Source organism: Perissodus microlepis, chromosome 14 (assembly GCF_051167445.1).
Source record: "Perissodus microlepis isolate ML-2025 ecotype Zambia chromosome 14, ASM5116744v1, whole genome shotgun sequence".
In the NCBI taxonomy this organism is placed as follows: Eukaryota; Metazoa; Chordata; class Actinopteri; order Cichliformes; family Cichlidae; genus Perissodus; species Perissodus microlepis.
The window spans coordinates 36,147,014-36,164,451 of record NC_140474.1 but is presented as its reverse complement, the minus strand read 5'-3'; the positions used below and the strand labels follow the sequence as shown (position 1 = coordinate 36,164,451).

Below are 17,438 nucleotides of genomic sequence, written 5' to 3'. Positions count from 1 at the left end.
AAAGACTAAATAACTTGCCCACTCTGGGTGAGGGCTCTACGAGGTTTAACACTGTCCAAGTTACAAAAACATATTTGAAGACAGGAACTACTTTTTCACCAACATTATGTAAAAAGAAATACGAGCCAAACAGAACACTTTTGCCCTAAACAACATTTTACTTTGACTCGTTTTGCCACAGATAATTATTATCTGTGGCACAGAGCCGTCCTACAGATAACAGAGGTCACATTAATCCATATCTTGTCAATCAGTAGCATGTCATAACATGGCAGCCTATCAATAGGTCTCCACCTTGTGGCTACATTCAACATGACATTGCAGTGTGGCAGAACTGCAGGTATCACTCACAATACATTTATAAATTATCCTGGACACACAATAGAACCAACTACATTTTTCTTAAAACATCATTAATTAATATACTCATTAATTTTTTTATCATAATATTAATAATATTATTTGATAATTGTTAAGATGGTTAAAGTCATATTATTATGATTAGTACTTGCTTAATATTGCAATTATGTATCCTTCATTAACTGAACTGCACAATCACAATTTCCTCACCAGTCTTATATCATTTTTATATCATCTAGCTATGAAAGTAAATTTTGTTGCTTTTAAAAAAAAATCATAGGTTTGCACAGTCTTGATACATATCGTGATAATGTGATTACATGAATTTTGATGGACATGTAGGAGAGTTTCAGCAGTAGCTAACAGCTGTAATGGATTGATTCCCACACCGTTAAAAAGACTCGACCCTGAAAGAAGGCACGGGTCAGTGCCAGGCTTTTTAAACCTGTGATAAACACAGGCACTGAAAGAACAACATTAAAAGGAGCATTAGGTGTTGAATCTCTTTTGCAATCTATTCTGTACTGCAAAGAGAATTCTTGCCCGTGAAGATGTGGGTCAATCACTGCCACTGCTGTGTGAGTTTCTACTCTTTTTTTCATTTTCTCCGTAGCCTTTACGCACAAAAAGGTGGACATGCCTAACATAGTACTCAGACATGATACGAGCTGTAAGAAGTGCTGCTATCTGTATCAAAGAACCCATAACATGGTCAACATCGCCGGCTAGTGGACACGGACCTACACTGCAACACATTCTTGACTTTAAAGCATGAAGTGATGATTAGGTTAGATCCAGGTTAGCCACAGGGATTCATAAGAACATATTTAGTTGTTCAACTTTATTTTAGTAAGCTTCATTTGCAATATTACTTCTTAATATCTTCGAACCTACTTGAGTGATTTTATTTCATTCTTGCTTCTTGTGTGCATTTCAAAGTATGTGGCTATAGTTGTGTACAGTTTCATTATTTTTTCAACCATAAAGATATAAAATATTCAAAACATTTTCTTGAGAATTTCAATTAATTCAATTAGCAAGATAACTAATAACTAATTACTAGATAACCACTAGCAAACACTCTGGAAAAAAAAGAAACGTTTTCCAACACAGCTATCATGACAGCACATTACAGTAGAATAAATGGACACCATTGGTACTTAAATTTTAACAAGCTAGCATTTCATTCAATGAATTACCAGCAAGTATTTTGGCTATAGCAAGTTACAAATTAATATGCATTTTTAGTCAGGTCCTGTCAGGTCCAAGAGTAGCAAATGTTCGTAGCCAACATTTGAGTTCTGAGCCCAGTAAGTGCACAGTTTATTTCCTCCAACTGCACAAGCTTAACAAATGCTGACTGCTGACATAGTAAAAGCTGTGTTTATTTTAATCTTTCAGATTGGCAATATTGGTTGATGACACTCTCAAAAAAGGAGTATCACTAATGAGTCACAGAAAATCACACAGACATATTTATAGATGAGTTATCTACACTTTGTAATTTGAAAAGCTTCACTTTCTTTAGAAAGGTTTAAAAAACTTGCTCACCAGTGAACTAACTGATGCCTACACTGAAAACAAACTGAAGTGATCACAGCTATGAAAAGTTAAGGCAGAAAAGGATCAAGTAAAAAAAAGGACCAATTAGATGCAACTTACAGATACGCTCCAGATCTGCATTCCATCAGTATAGCCAATCATGAGGCAGAGTGGAGGGTCAGTAGTGCCACTGTGCATCTCCATAAACTCTGGGTTGCGTGCAGTGTCTTTGCAAACAGAAAATGTGTAATGAGCAATAGTAAATAACAGTAAAGTTAAAACTTGTAACACTGTTACAATACATTGTTGGAAAGGCATAATGTATTATAGACTTTTTAAAGTTTTAAATTAGTAGATCAGTGTATACACAGAGGATGACTACGGCTTTTCAATATTTGAGTCATGAGTTCATACCATTAATGTCAGCTTTCTCAAATCGAACCCAAATGATTTTCTCTTTCTCATCAGTGGGTGGAGCCCCAGTATATGCCTGTAGAAAGAAAGAAGGCAAAACAGACGCAGCAAAAACATGAACAACACTGAGGAATAATACTAAAGGATGCAAGACCTATCTGCAACACTGTTTTTGCATTTGCATTTTCAACCAGGCCCTCCCTGTTGCCTTTCTGGTTTCTAATCAATGTACATCGAGTATCAATAAAACTGATAAAATTAGGGACAGTTCCACAATAAAAAAAACAAAGGCAGTGAAAATATTTAGCATTTGTTTTCAGTGTGGTTTTTTAATGTTGTATGCTAATTGCTAATAATGTTGTTGTCTATTCAGTAAAAAAATGAATTAATAAAAGAGGAAAGTTACCTGAGGTACTACATCCTGCAGAAAGGTCACAACACTCTCCATGTAAGACTGCTCCCTGTAAAAACAAAAAGCTCATAACAAATGTGCAGAATGCATTGGAATTACACCCTAACATTAAGGCATAGGGTTTTACATGAGCAAAGCAAAAGTAAGTATCAAATGGATGCACAGTCAAGAATAGCCCCTCATTTCTTTACATTTTGCTTTCAAAGAGCTGGACTTTTTTGTCATTTTTGAAGTGTTCTTGAGCAGTAGTTCGCCTGTCTTTCTAGGGCTCTTTCAGTGTTTTTCCAAAGAGCTTTGAGCTGAAAACATGATCTCAGCATGATGTGGAGTATGTCCTTGAGAAAATGGAAAAGGCTGGAGTATGCCAGATTACACAAAAACTGGACCGAAAATCAACAGCAACACAGATGTGTTAGTTAAATCAACTACTGAGTGAATAATCCAAAATGTTAAATTCTTGATATGTTAAAGGCAAAGAACAGTGTATCACAGTCATCTGTAAAACACAATGGAGGCTCTTCCATAGTTTGGAACTGCATTTGACCAGTGGTGTAGCAAATCTTGTCTGGACCTCAAAATAATTGAAGTAATGTTGGATCATCTTGTCAGAAAATGAAACAAAAGGAGTGAGTGAACAAAGAAGAGCTTTGGAACATCCTTAAATAAAAGTGCTCATACCAAATATTGACCATCAAGCTTGTGAGAATTGTACAAAGTTTGTTTGTGCCATATATGTTTGCACATGTTTCAATAAATAGCTGCATCCATTTTAATAGCAAAATATCAAGTAATGAGGGGTGGCTTAAGATTTTGTACACTACTGTGTAAAAACACTTAAAGGAGGCTCAATTCATGAGATCACATGAATCATCGAACATCCAATTTCATCAAGTACACTATTTCTTATCCTTGGTATTTAGAAATACAGTGCATGTGTTTACTCATAGATGACAAAGAAGTGTCCTTACGTAGCAGCTTGTGCTCGCACCAAAACCCCTCCAGCACAACGACTCGGTCTGCGCGGAGAGTCCGAGGCCATTTTGTCCTTTTGGTTTGATATTCTGAAAAGATAAAAAGAGACATTTAGCAAGCTGGACTAACTTGACCTGACAAACAAACTGAATGTTGAATGTATACACTGACATGAAATAAGCAGTTACAATGTTAGAAAAGAGGAAGTAGATTGAGGTTTTTAATCTAGATGGTAAAATCCAGCAGAATGTTGATTATAGAATATTGATTCCTAAATAAATATCCAAGGTTAGTTTTTTGCTTCTTTGCTTAGTTCAAAAAGCATTTTCAAATTACAAAGACCAGAACAACAAAGTCTAGTAACAACAACAACGAAACCATAGCCAAAAGGCACTGGGCTTATTTATCCTACCAAAACAATAAAAAGACAGTGAATCATGCAAATGTAATTTTAAATGTCTACAATATTTGGGTGAACAGTAGACTGATGGCTGCGACAGCCAATTGAAATTTCCCCAACCAGAAATGAGTGTTTTCTAAAACTATACTTTATTAGGATCAAAAACAAAAAAACAACAACATCAACAGTGTTTTTCCTGTTTCCTGTTGCATTTGGTTTGGAACTGAGCACAGCATTTTGTTGTGTTATTTATGCATTACATTTCATGCAGGTGTTATAAATAGTTTAAAAGTTGATGATCATTGCGCCACTCATTCAGTACCAAACCATTTTATTTTCAAGATTAAAGCTTTTTAATTATGATCATTATTTTTATACATGCGACACATTATGGTGGAGGGAAATTACATGGCTTAAACTATAAACATTCTTGTTGTTAGGCAACAACACGAACTAAGCTATTTTTCTGCTAAATTCAAACTTGAATTGTCATATAGACAAGAACCACTTTTTACTGTCAGCTTATGATTCAAGGAGCTAAAGGCATACCACACCCTCCAAGATCTTTTCAAAGCAGTATTGACTGCAGAGAACCCCTATTGATGAACAAATGACACTGCAAGTTTCTAAGACCACCCGGGCTAATGTAGACATGCATCCCTGGGACTTAACACAGAGAGGAAGTAGTATATGAATTGATATAGTAAGTATACCAGCTCATATACTACAACAAGTTAATGGTAAACTAGTACCTGGACATACAGCAGGTAAAATAAGTATTGAACCCGTCACCAATTTCAAAGGTGCTATTGACATGAAATTCTTACAAGATGTTGTTAACAACCCATCCAATCCATACATGCAAAGAAATCAAACTATAGTTGTTCATAAATTAGTGTGATAATGTGAAAACACATCGTTTTTCAAGTTTTGAACACATGAAAAAAGGGAGGTGCAGCTGTTTTTAAGCATACATCACTGGCACGATTCATATAACTGAAGTAAGGATGAATGGAAAAATGTGCCAAGACATTCTTGATAAAATTCTGCAGCCATTTACCAGGATGATAAAGATAAAATAAGGGTGAAAGTTTAAGAAAGACAATGATCCCAAACACACAGTCAAGGAAACTCTCAATTGGTTTCAGAGAAAGAAATAAAGCTGCTAGAATGCCCAGACCTGAATCTGAATCCAAATCTATGGAAAGAAGCTGAGAGTTCATAGACGGGGCCCAAGGAACCTTTGGAATTTGAAGACTGTCTGTATGGAAGAATGAGCCAAAATCACACTTGAGCAATGCAAGTTTCTCCAGACAGGAGGTGTCTTGAAACTGTCATCACCAACAAAGGCTAAGGCTGTCACCTTCTAGGTAAGGTGTTCCACATGTCCTACCAGGAGGTAGGGCTGTGCGATATGAGGAGAATCTAATATCGCAATATTTTTTGGCTACATCACCATACACTATATATCGCAATATGTTTAAAAAACCTCAGAAAGCAAATGTTATTTGTGAGCATATAGTGCCTAAAATCGCACTGGTTTACTACTCAAATCGACCGTTCCATGTATATTACAAAAAATCAGAATGAATAGAAATGTTTTATTTTAGCCATTTTTTTTAACCATCAGTTGCACAAAGAGGTTTCTCACAAACAACAATACTGTCACAGTATGTCTCTCTCTGTGGTCAAGACTAGAAATTAAAAGGGTGCTCTTTTGTGCTTCCAACATATAAAAAAATTGATGACCTCAAACCTTTTTTTTTGTGGTGTGTGGAGAGACGCTGACATGCGGAGTTTAAAACAGTCTTAATTTTGCAGTGGAATAAATTCCTGGTACTGCTACCTTTAGTGGCAATAGTTTTATGGCATGTTTTGCAAAATTACCGCATTTTGTTCACACAGAAAACTAAAACAGGCTTCAGCTTATAACAATAAAAAAAAAAAAAAAAAATTATTTCAAAAGGGTAGTTGGAAAATCCAGCACTGAAAGCAGAAATTCAGTGCGACTAAAGTAAATACACCAAGCATCACAGACGTATTAGTTAAAAAACCTGTAATCAGTGAATCTAAGATAAAAACACCTATAAAACCCAGAGTATAAATGGGGTTGTTGCAAAATCTGAGCTTCTGGGAGAGCACAGACAGTAAGATCTGACAGTGTTCTGACAGTAAACTTACAGAACAGAAGTATGAGGATTTTAAGGTGTTGTCTTATACCTTGTACACTTCGGCAAAAGGTATAACATGGTCTTTATAAGACAGCTAACATTTATAGATCCTACCATGAATTCCCATGGATAGTCCAAATCAGCTGGCAAAACAATAGGACACACACTCTTCCACACATCCTAAGCAAGCTGTGGAATTATTCCACAGAATTATATTCTGTGATTATATAATTCCAGCTGTGGAATTATATTTCAAAGCTAATCTCTGAGCACCAACAGGATCTGAGGAGTTGGACATGGGGCCAATGGATACAGCTGCCACCATGAATTTGAACCAGAGAGCCGGGGGCAGCTATATGCCACGATAATACTGAAGCAGCTGTTTGCTATGCCCCTAGTAAGACAAATACATTCTAGGTCTGACAATTTATTTAGACTGCAAACTATGTATACTACATATGGTAATACCAGTGCCTCGACACTAACAAAAACTGGCTTGGCGAAATGAAGCATCCCTATAAACTAATGACACAGGGTCTTTATGCATTTAGCCACTTAGTAAACCACATTCAGTTATCCTTGTTTTGTCTTTGGAAGCATTCCCAAGCAACTACCGGGGCTAATAAGACCACTCGAAAACCGTTATAATCACACAGGGCAAAAGCTTGTGTGGCGGTAGAGACAAAGCTACATACAGTAAACAACATGCCTGAGAAGCTTGACATTCCTAGCCTCCGTTACATACACGAAACTCTTATTCTGCGAGCTAGTACCACTAGCAGCTAGCGGACCCATTCGGGTGACAATTGTAACAGCTGTCAAGGGAACACAACACAGCCATTGGCTAACGCGAAAGTTATCTCACTAGATAACATACGGCTAACATAGCTAGCTAGCATTAGCTGATAGAAGTCCCTTATAGTGTTAGAAGAATAGAGTTAAAACCCTGGAGATACATTTGTCATGTTTCAATAAAGCATTATGTTTTATAGCTAGCAGCTATAGTTACGAACCGAGGAGCTGAACGCTGACAGTCTCCTTGTGTATACACTTCGTGGTGCTCTGAAGCTCTCTGCAAAAAACAGTCAAAACACAAACAGACTAGATTTGCGGAACTGTGTTGTGTCATTGAAAGCCAATCAGATCACGGATACGTTCTCGTCAAACCAATCAAACAACAGCAAAGGCGGACACAACGATTACGTCGCATTACAAATAAAGCTTTTACAACTTAATAGTCATTGTTAACCTCCAAGTGTCTTTAATTTACATCATAATAAGAGACTTGAAGTGTCTGTAGTTAAGCAATCAAAATACTTAGGACTAGTGATAGTCTAGTGAAAGTAATGCTTCGTGAAACACTAAATAATTTGAAGCAGTTGTGCACGAATTGTATTGAGGTTTCAGAAACAAGCTTTGCACAATTCTAAACAAAGCTACAAATTAGACCAGACTATCAGTGATTATGATCAACACGCTTAGAGAAATCCCCGTTTGTTTATTGTGATAACAACATAGGTTTAGTGGCTTTAATTGTTACTTACTTTGTATATATCATGTCAATATGGAGATGTGATTTTATTTATTATTGTTATATTTAATATACTTGTAAAAAAAATAATAATCTTTTTTTCCAAAGGTATGTGGTCCTGACATGCACAAATGATACATATGTATCATTTTGTAGAAATCTGATGGTGGACAGCTAACTGAATCTAAAGTATTTAAAATGCCCTCTGCCTTAAACAATATTGATCCATACAACACTGATGGGAAACATTTTCAGCCAAATATTTATTATTGAGTTTGATCATTTATGTACAACTTGCCAATAATTTCATTGTGTTTTATTATTATTATTATTATTATTATTATTATTATTATTATTAACAGGAAGAATAATAATATTAGGAAGAACATTTATTATATTTTTTAATAAATGGTTTGAAAAAGAATCCTTCCCTCTCACAATTAGCAACTAACAGTACATCACTGTCATATACAGTGGCTTGCAAAAGTATTCGGCGCCCTTGAACTTTTCCACATTTTGTCACATTACGGCCACAAACATGAATCAATTTTATTGGAATTCCACGTGAAAGACCAACACAAAGTGGTGCACACGTGAGAAGTGGAACGAAAATCATACATGATTCCAAACATTTTTTACAAATAAATAACTGCAAAGTGGGGTGTGCGTAATTATTCAGCCCCCTGAGTCAATACTTTGTAGAACCACCTTTTGCTGCAGTTCCAGCTGCCAGTCTTTTAGGGTCTGTCTCTACCAGCTTTGCACATCTACAGACTGAAATCTTTGCCCATTCTTCTTTGCAAAACAGCTCCAGCTCAGTCAGATTAGATGGACAGCGTTTGTGAACAGCAGTTTTCAGATCTTGCCACAGATTCTCGATTGGATTTAGACACCAGACAGGTCAGGGATAAAGTTATTGAGAAATTTAAAGCAGGCTTAGGCTACAAAAAGATTTCCCAAAGATTTCAGCTCAGTGGCAAGTTTTTAGCAGTAAGCCCAAAGGACGAGGTCTGGTCGCAGAGTAGTTGTTATGATCTCTGTGGAAAAGATTAGCGTCTGATCCAAGTCCACTCGCATCTGCCAATCCCTGGCGACCTTCAGCGGGCCCAGGTCCAGGGCGGAAGGGCTAGTCCTCGGCTTGCTTGACAAATGCTGATGAAAACTGACACTTCTCTTGGTTCGCAAAAGGTTGAGCGTCAATGGATTTTCTCTTGCACTCAGCTTTCTCGGCTAGACACCTGAGGACCTGATTGTGTCTCTATGTGTATCTGCCCTGAGTAAGGCTAGTCCTACAACCAACCAAGATGTGCTGGAGTGTTGCTGGGACTGTACACAGGGCTGTACACAGTGTGCGTGGACTTCCCCTGTGCAGAAGGCGACTACAAATGTTGTGCATACTAAACAAACAGAAAAAAAGATCCCTGTTGTCTTTGCTTAATGACTGGTTTCAGTCTTGACAATCCACATTGCACCTTTCAACATGTTTGTGGGTAGGTTTGAATGCTCCAGGTGTAAGTGGAGCCCCTCAGCCTCTACTGCAGATGTGTCACAAGTTAATCTAGTAGTGGGTTATGGCACTTGGCCACAGGTGGCAGTAGTGGACTGAACTCCATTTGAGACTGCTCCAGCTGCTATGTGATAGTCAGTAGATCTGCTACAAATTGAAGATCGTGTGCAAGTTTTGAAAATTAAATTAGCTTTAAAACAAACAAACAAACAAAATTCTAACTCATCTCAACAATAAAAAAACAAAAACAAACCAAGTTACACACTTGAGTCACCCACTTTCTTAAATCCACTCACTCTCTCGACTCAATCACACTGGCTCTGTTTATTACTAATCACTGTGTAACTGCTGCAGATGCTGCTGCAAGTGTTTGTTAAATTAACCACACTTAAACAGACTGTATATAAGGTGGTGTGGGAAGCCAGACCGGGTGCCCCCCTTCCGGCTCTTCTCTCTCCTATCTTGTCCCCTTTTGTCTTACTTCTCTCTATCACCTTTTCTATCCCTTTGAAGAAGTTAGGCTCCGTAAATGCTAAAGAGGTAAGTATTATTTTTTCTCAGTTGCAGTGAACATATAGAAAGAAAATGTAGGAAACTAAACAGAAGAAAGAAGAAGAGAAAATTTTTAACATAAACCGGTGACACACTCCAGGGCCTGATCAACCCTGGCAGGGCCTCCTTGGACGAGGGTGTCTAGTGATAACGGCCGAAACACCTGATGAACCCAAGGTCCACTACTAATGACGTGTCACAAATTTAAAATGGTAATCTAGATCGATCTCTAATCCCTAAACCTAACCAAGGAAGGAAAGTGGCAGATTAGCCTGGGTAAAAGACCGAAAGTTGAGGCACACAATGGTGCGTGCTGCTGACAAAGTTTCTGGGCTGCCTTTCCTCATAACAGCCGTCACTCAAGAGTCTCTCCATCTAAAGCAATGCATTATCAGGGACTGTAATATTTAGTCCTTTAACTGAATCAACTCTCTCCAGCCATGTTGATGAATTACCTATTGGCTAAAATGATCATTTCCAGAGAAAAGCTAACAGGATGTGACGTTACAACACTAGTGAAATATTCATGTGTCATATATTTGTTCAAGACCTATTTCTTTGTTATGGAAAAAAGTTATTAAGATCACGATGAACAACGGGAGTGCTGATTTCTATAACTTTATGTATATAACTTGGCATTTCCCACTGATGCAGGCCAAAAATAAACACATAATATCATTTCATTAGGTTCAAAGGTTTATTTGCAAGATGCACAAACAGACAACATTGAAAGTTACAAATACACTGTGCATGAAACAGGAATTCAAACGTGGTGCAGATCTGTGTGTCACAAGTTAACCTGGCTGTAGACTATGGCACTTGGCCACAGGTGGCGCTAGTTGACTCGACTCCATTTGAGTGCACACAAAGAAAACTGCACGCTTTAGTTGTGAACAGCATGTGACTTGTCATGTTGAGCATTGACAAGAAGATTGTCAACAACCGTATCACAACCTCTGCCATCTGCCTAATGTTTGGCATTTAGGCTACGTCCACACGTACCCCGGTATTTTTGAAAACGCAGATTTTTCTATGCGTTTGCGCCTTTCGTCCACACGTAAACGGCGTTTTCGGTAACTGAAAACGGAGATTTTTAAAAACTCCTGCCAGGGTGGATATTTTCAAAAACTCAGTTTTTGCGTTTACCTGTGGACGAAGTAAACGGAGAAAACGCAAGCTGTGTCCCAAAACGTCGGCTGCATCCTTCGGAGGACCCGGCCTTCGCGGTCTACGTGGGCGACATGTATATATTGGGGGGAAAAAGGTACATGCACTGTAAAAAAATATTCCGTAGAAAAACGGAAAATGTCCTGGTAATTTTCTGCCAGTATATTTTCTGTTTTTTACGGAAGTTTGACGGACTTTTCTGTAAATGATAAAACGGAAAATTCTGCAGATTTACAGTATACTCTCTGTACTATTTACGGACATTTCCTTCAGCTATAAAACGGGAAATTCCGTTTATTCACAGTATATTTTCTGTATCATTAACTGATATTTTCCGTTAATAGAAAAATTGAAATTTCTGTTTATATTACTATTTCCAAGCACTTCTTTTCACTGTAACTCATTAAATATAGTTCTTTATATCCTTAAACATACATTTCTATGCAATTACAACCTAGTACACCATGTGCTCAAAAATTCATAAATTAAAACTTAAATTAATTTGTGCTTCGTACACAACAACATTGGTACAATTAATGTTAAATATTCTTTTATTCTCCTCAACTCTAAAACTATACTAAAATATAATGACAGCATCCATCTTGTCATAAAACTACTAAACAGCTGATACATGAACAAAATAACTCACAAGCTTTCAAATTTGAGCATTTTTATTTCCTTGAAATCAGGTTGCCCTCATGTAAATGTGTTTTTTACATTCATTCAAGTGGCTACCAAGTGTTTTCTTCAAACAGGACACCTGACAAACAAAAAATGTCATATTTAACGATATGTTCACATTTAATAATATCCAGAGTACCTTTTAGTTAGAATCACTGCCTTGTGGTAGTTTTGCCTCAGCCAAATGGTTAAGGTGTGGTTTACATCCATGTCTGTCCACTTATGATACAGTATATGTAGCCGCTAAGACTGGTGGACCTAAATCTTCACCACCACGTCTGTATACATACAAGCGAAAAGGGGAGTGAGTGGGTCAGCGCTCAGAGTATAGAAACTTAGCTGGCTTCAAACACACCATTTATTTCCATAAAAAAAACAAAAAAAACCCAACAACACAGCCAGAATCACAAATACAAGTTAAAATTCCCCGTATACAATAAAAATAGTGTTTGCAACCCGCTAAAAACCCTGCCGGCAGAAATAACTATACACTATTAAAACAAGGCTAAAAAATGTTTTCCATATGCTAAAATGACCCTCCCACAGTCCCATAATCCCACAGTCCAGCCACACATGGGCGAATGGTCCTTATCTGAAAGAGACAGGAGAGGAACTTCTCTTCCGGTATGGTAAAACTCGCCAGCAGCAGACCAGGGAGGAGGCTCCTATCGCAGACCTGTCTCCTCCTGACAGCGCGTCGCCGCACAGTCCCGCCCCACTCCACACCTGAACACGGCCTCCCTTGTCTCACCGTCAGATGCAGGCAGAGGGGCATCCCTGCCCTGTTGTGAATTGCGGCCATCGCCACCCACTGTTGCCGTTCCTGCCGTTGGGACTGGATCGCCGAACGACTCGCGGCACCCCACAGTCAGGCAGCAGTTCCTTCCACACACGTGCGGGCTTGCACGCGTTCCTTTTTCTCCTGCTCACCTTTCGTGCGTCGCTTTTCTTGTCTCTGCGCTCACTATCCCCTTTAACAGGTCAACCTGGCGGCTGATAGGCCACCTTGGGGAACGCCCCCACCTCACAGGTGCCTACAATTGTCTGTTTAGTTCACAGTGGATTAAAGGAATATGGTACAACATTAACACACATAATATAAATATGAGGATAAAACCATGCAATATAAATATCAATAAACAAACATGTAATATAAATATCACAATAAAATCAACACTATGTACCAATACACAGATTGATAAAACATAAAAACACAAATTTCCACTGTGTGACATATACACATGTAGTCAGTTATAGCCAAACACATTTGATTAATGAACGGCATTCACTTCATTAATGAAGTGAATGTAATTCACATTTGTGTGAAGATTTGTCTGAGATTAACTCTTTGGGCTCTTTACCTTACAATATAACATACTTGAGTCAAAAGTTGTTGACTGTTTAATTGGTGCCACATGAATAAAACTGAACAGATCTAAAGAAGATGTTCCTGAACTTTGGGTTTATTCGAACAGGACGGATGGATAACCACAGGACTTTTCCCCATATGATAACTACAACACAAAATAAATTAAGACAGATCACTGTCCCAAACTTAAAGATAAAAGAGCATTTACTGGACTTGTTTTGTCAGTGAGGAGCAAAGTACAATTAGAAGTGCTTGTTCTGATGAAAAGTTAAACTGTAAACAGCAGCGTAGTGAATAAGGATCTGTGTCCACGAATCCTCAGCAGTGACAACACTTAAACATCATAGTTCAAAATCCTTAATGCACACCTTTCTCTCCACGGTGTTCAAATGCCCTTAGCTGTTTAAGTAGAGGAAAAAGTCTGACATATTTCATGACCATTAAATGTTAGACAAGGCTCTGAAAACGAGGTTACGGTTACAAACAAAAACCTCTGCTTGTGCACACAGACCCTAAATCACAACAAATAAGACAATAGTAAGACAAATTACTACAAAGTCTTGTTACCACTCTTCATATACCAGTCTGACAAAGTCCTGAATGCAGCCTGCATGTTAGTACATCAAGGTCCATCTGAGCTTTAAATAAACTACACTCAGCTTTTCCTTGGATTTTCAGAGTTGCTCAGTTCATACAGGAACTGCAGCAGTCGGGGTTAACGTGTCGCTGTGTTGCTCCTCCATCTCAGCCATTGAGACTAGTCGCAATTTATTCTGAGGAAAAAAAGAGAAACAACAAGACATTTTTAAAAAGTTTGTATTTTTAGAATTTTTTTTTACCTAGAACATAAACAACATAAGCAAAAAAAGGATTAGGGCCGTGCGATATGACGATATATATAAGATGATATAAAAATATCTATCGTTTCATATTATACACTATTGTTTGTTTTGTGGTGTTGCAAAATAAACTGTTTACGGCAATATTTTTTTCATGATTTTGATGGTCACTGTAGTTGCTATATTATTTCTTAAAGTTCTCTTTCTCTTATACCTACAATAACCACACTATGGACGGACAAGTGACTGTTTTTACGCGTACTTTCATTACCAACAATGACGGTAAAACCATTGCGTGGCTCCGCCGTCTGCTTGTTTATTTTCCACATAAACCTTTCACAATAAAGCTAAAGTGTCTGTTGAGACTTTTCAAAATAAACTGAAATGATATACATTATTCTCAAACATAAAATTTCAGAATATGCATCAAACAAATTACCTCAAATAAAAACATCAAGTAACTATAAATGGCGCTTACAGTCACCACGCAGATGAAGGCACAGAGAATACCAGCATGGCCAGCAAGGATGAGGCAGAACCAGCTAGCTCCAAACAGAAGGACCAGTCGAAAGAAATCGAGGACCTTATTGTTAAACGAGGGGCTACCTCTGTAGCATGGACATGGTTTGGTTATGAAAAGTCTGACACGCCCCAGAAAACTGTACTATGCAAATTATGCCACAAACTGGTCCCCACCACCACTCAAACACGACAAACCTCTTTAACCACCTACACAAGAATCACATGAAAGAGTTTCGAGAGAGTTTACGAATGAAAAGCAAAAAAGAGCCGTCAGGTGCTCAAAATAATCCTTAGACTCAAACGTTAGAACAGGCTTTTCCTTGCAGCACGCCGTGTAATAAATACTCAGAAAGAAAATGGCGGCCGTTTAAACTCATGTCTAAAAATGTATAGTTTCATGCCTTGGTCAAAACACTCGACTCCAGGTACACGACGCCCAACTGAAAACATTTCACATAAGTCGAGTTGCCCGAGAATCACAGAATTTACAGAAAATGCACTATTTTGTGATATATATCGTTATCAGGAGAGATATGTCTTATATTGGGATGTGAGATTTTGGTCATATCACACAGCCCTACAAAGGATTATAATTCACGTAGAGTTGCATACACATAGCAGCATTCTGTTGCAACAAAAGCAGTTTATAATTAAAGTAACATACATACCCTGAAAAACTAAATCAACCACAACATTAAACTCACCTTGTTTCTGTAGAGAAGGTGATCAGGGTTTTTCTTCATTTCCTGAGACCAGCTGCTCTGGATCATCACCAACTTGTATCTTCATCTTTTTTTTCACTCGGGGAAGTCTGTCCTTTTCTTGGCCATTGCTCTGCACTGGAAAACCAAAGTGTGTGATCAAAGGTGAAATAAGGGATATTTTTCCATTGCAGGACTTAGAGTGCTTCAAGTAGTGATAGCTGTTGATCCATTTCTCAAATAATCTGTAAGGATCTGGATTTTTAAGAAAGATACAAATATCTCTGCTTATATTTGGCTAAAAGCTTGATATAGATAAGGGATATAAAGCCCCTGCACACCAGCACTGCGCTTATATTATAGTTCAATCAAGAAATAGTTATTATTGATTTATTATTGAATTTTTTTAGTAATCATTATTAGTATTTAATCACATTAGCACAGTGGGGTGACAAAAATATTCCACATACTAGAAATGCTGCTCAGCATTTCATAAATTACATTTTCAACAAATGTTGGAGCAAAAACACAGTTACAGGGAAAATGTGTCTGTCTGCAAATATTAACTAAACATTTCTATGTGCTACAAAATAGACAGAATTGTAAATGTGCTGAGGTGAAACTATACTTTCAATGATTTTACCACTACAGTCTGTTAACCACCGAAATAATCTATGCTGGTCAGCTAGCTAAAAGTATTTACTTTAGCAGCCCAAATCAGAGGCTAACATTAGCATTTGCTAGCATCAGCCAGGAAGGTCTGAGGCTTAAACTAGGGTTAGTGTAACTTTTCCTGAAACCCTTTAAAGTGTACAGTAGAGCCAACTGTAAAACACAGGTATTGATACAGTACTTATTAGAGTCCTAGAATAATTTCTAGGACCATGAAGTTCTCACTTTCCCCAGTTATCCACATCGCTGACTTTCGCTAATTAGCTAGTTAGCAGTCACAGCTGTGTAATACCCAGAGAGACACAGACAGCTAACTATAATATTTATGAAAACTGGTTCAGCCACTGAAGGGAAAAACTGGTGGTATCACAGTAAAGATTATTTTAACATTAACTAAAATGGAAAGCTTAAGTCATGTTAAACCTAAATAACAATTATTTAAAAAAATGAGTCAGCAAAATATTCCTGACTTGTCTGGAGACAGCTGAAACCAGTTAACAAATAAATTAATAATAATAATAATAATAATGGATTGCATTTATATAGCGCTTTTCGGGACCCCTCAAAGCGCTTTACAATACCACTATTCATTCACTCTCACATTCATACACTGGTGAAGGCAAGCTACAGTTGTAGCCACAGCTGCCCTGGGGCAGACTGACAGAAGCGAGGCTGCCATATTGCGCCATCGGCCCCTCTGGCCATCACCAGTAGGTGAAGTGTCTTGCCCAAGGACACAACGACTGAGACTGTCCGAGCCGGGGCTCGAACCGGCAACCTTCCGATTACAAGACGAACACCCAACTCTTGAGCCAGGATTGCAAAAGAATTGCGATTGTGGCATTAATTAACAATTTAGAAAGAATTAACAATTCTTTAAGAATTAAGAATTAACAATTCTTTCTAAATAAAAACGCGGAGTCTTTTGAAAAACATTATTTTAATAAAAGAAAACATGAGTTTTAATACTTACCACAGAAATTTGAAGGCAGTTTCTCCAACTTCAGAGTCCAAAATCCAGATGAAGCCTGAAAGAAGCCTACTGGCTGCTCTTGCGCTTACTTTTCCCTCCTTTTCAGGTTCTTTTTCCCACAATGCATTGCAGTAGTTGAGAAATACAGAAAAATACCTGTAAATGACTAATACGGAAAATTCCTTCACGTTTATACAGTAGATTGTACTGTATTTTTACTGAATTTTTTTTTTACACTGTGTGTGGTGAGGCAGTTAGATAATATAATTGTTCGAAAGTAAGACAAGAAAGAATGTTCAATGTTAAAGAAAAAAGAAGACATTCAAACTTTAGTCTTAAAAATTTTAATCCAAGGAAAAGGGGGATGTCATGTACTGATATATGGCTGTCTTAATGTGATGACTTTTAAACTGGATGTGGTGGTCCGAAGGAGGCCCCGTTACATGGTAGTTGTCAGATCGACAGCATTCAATAAAGCAAGAGAAAGACCGTGCTTTATGTCCTGATTTAATTCAGCGTGCTCTGCCTAATTCAGTAATAAGGTGGGCACACAACAGTTACTACTACTTTTACATGCATTACCATGTGGACCTACGATCAACACTGAAGTTCCTTCAACGGTAAAATTTCTTTTATTATGGATTTATTTTTGT

General features: G+C 37.7%; 1 protein-coding gene and 1 long non-coding RNA gene across 6 annotated transcripts in view; both read right to left on the bottom strand.

The window, feature by feature from the left end:
* bcas3 (BCAS3 microtubule associated cell migration factor) overlaps positions 1-7,405 on the bottom strand; it is a 323,750-nt gene extending 316,345 nt beyond the window's left edge. For 3 of the 5 annotated variants that reach the window (XM_084951628.1, XM_084951629.1, XM_084951632.1), the window contains exons 1-6: positions 7,285-7,391; positions 5,281-5,361; positions 3,697-3,789; positions 2,723-2,777; positions 2,317-2,392; positions 2,023-2,129 (exon numbers count right to left, since the gene is read on the bottom strand). In XM_084951628.1, coding sequence (XP_084807754.1) covers positions 2,023-2,129; positions 2,317-2,392; positions 2,723-2,777; positions 3,697-3,767 — 309 coding nt within the window. In that variant the 5' untranslated portion in view covers positions 3,768-3,789; positions 5,281-5,361; positions 7,285-7,391. Of the gene's footprint in view, positions 1-2,022; positions 2,130-2,316; positions 2,393-2,722; positions 2,778-3,696; positions 3,790-5,280; positions 5,362-7,284 lie in introns of all 5 variants that reach the window. The other 2 variants (XM_084951631.1, XM_084951630.1) reach the window with 2 other exon arrangements.
* A 5,663-nt stretch (positions 7,406-13,068) lies between these two features.
* LOC146374340 (uncharacterized) lies at positions 13,069-16,976 on the bottom strand. Its single transcript, XR_014802256.1, has 3 exons — positions 16,786-16,976; positions 15,144-15,278; positions 13,069-13,851 (listed from the first exon to the last, which is right to left on the bottom strand). It is a non-coding gene; the product is annotated as an uncharacterized LOC146374340 (long non-coding RNA).
* Between the last annotated feature and the right edge of the window lie 462 nt (positions 16,977-17,438).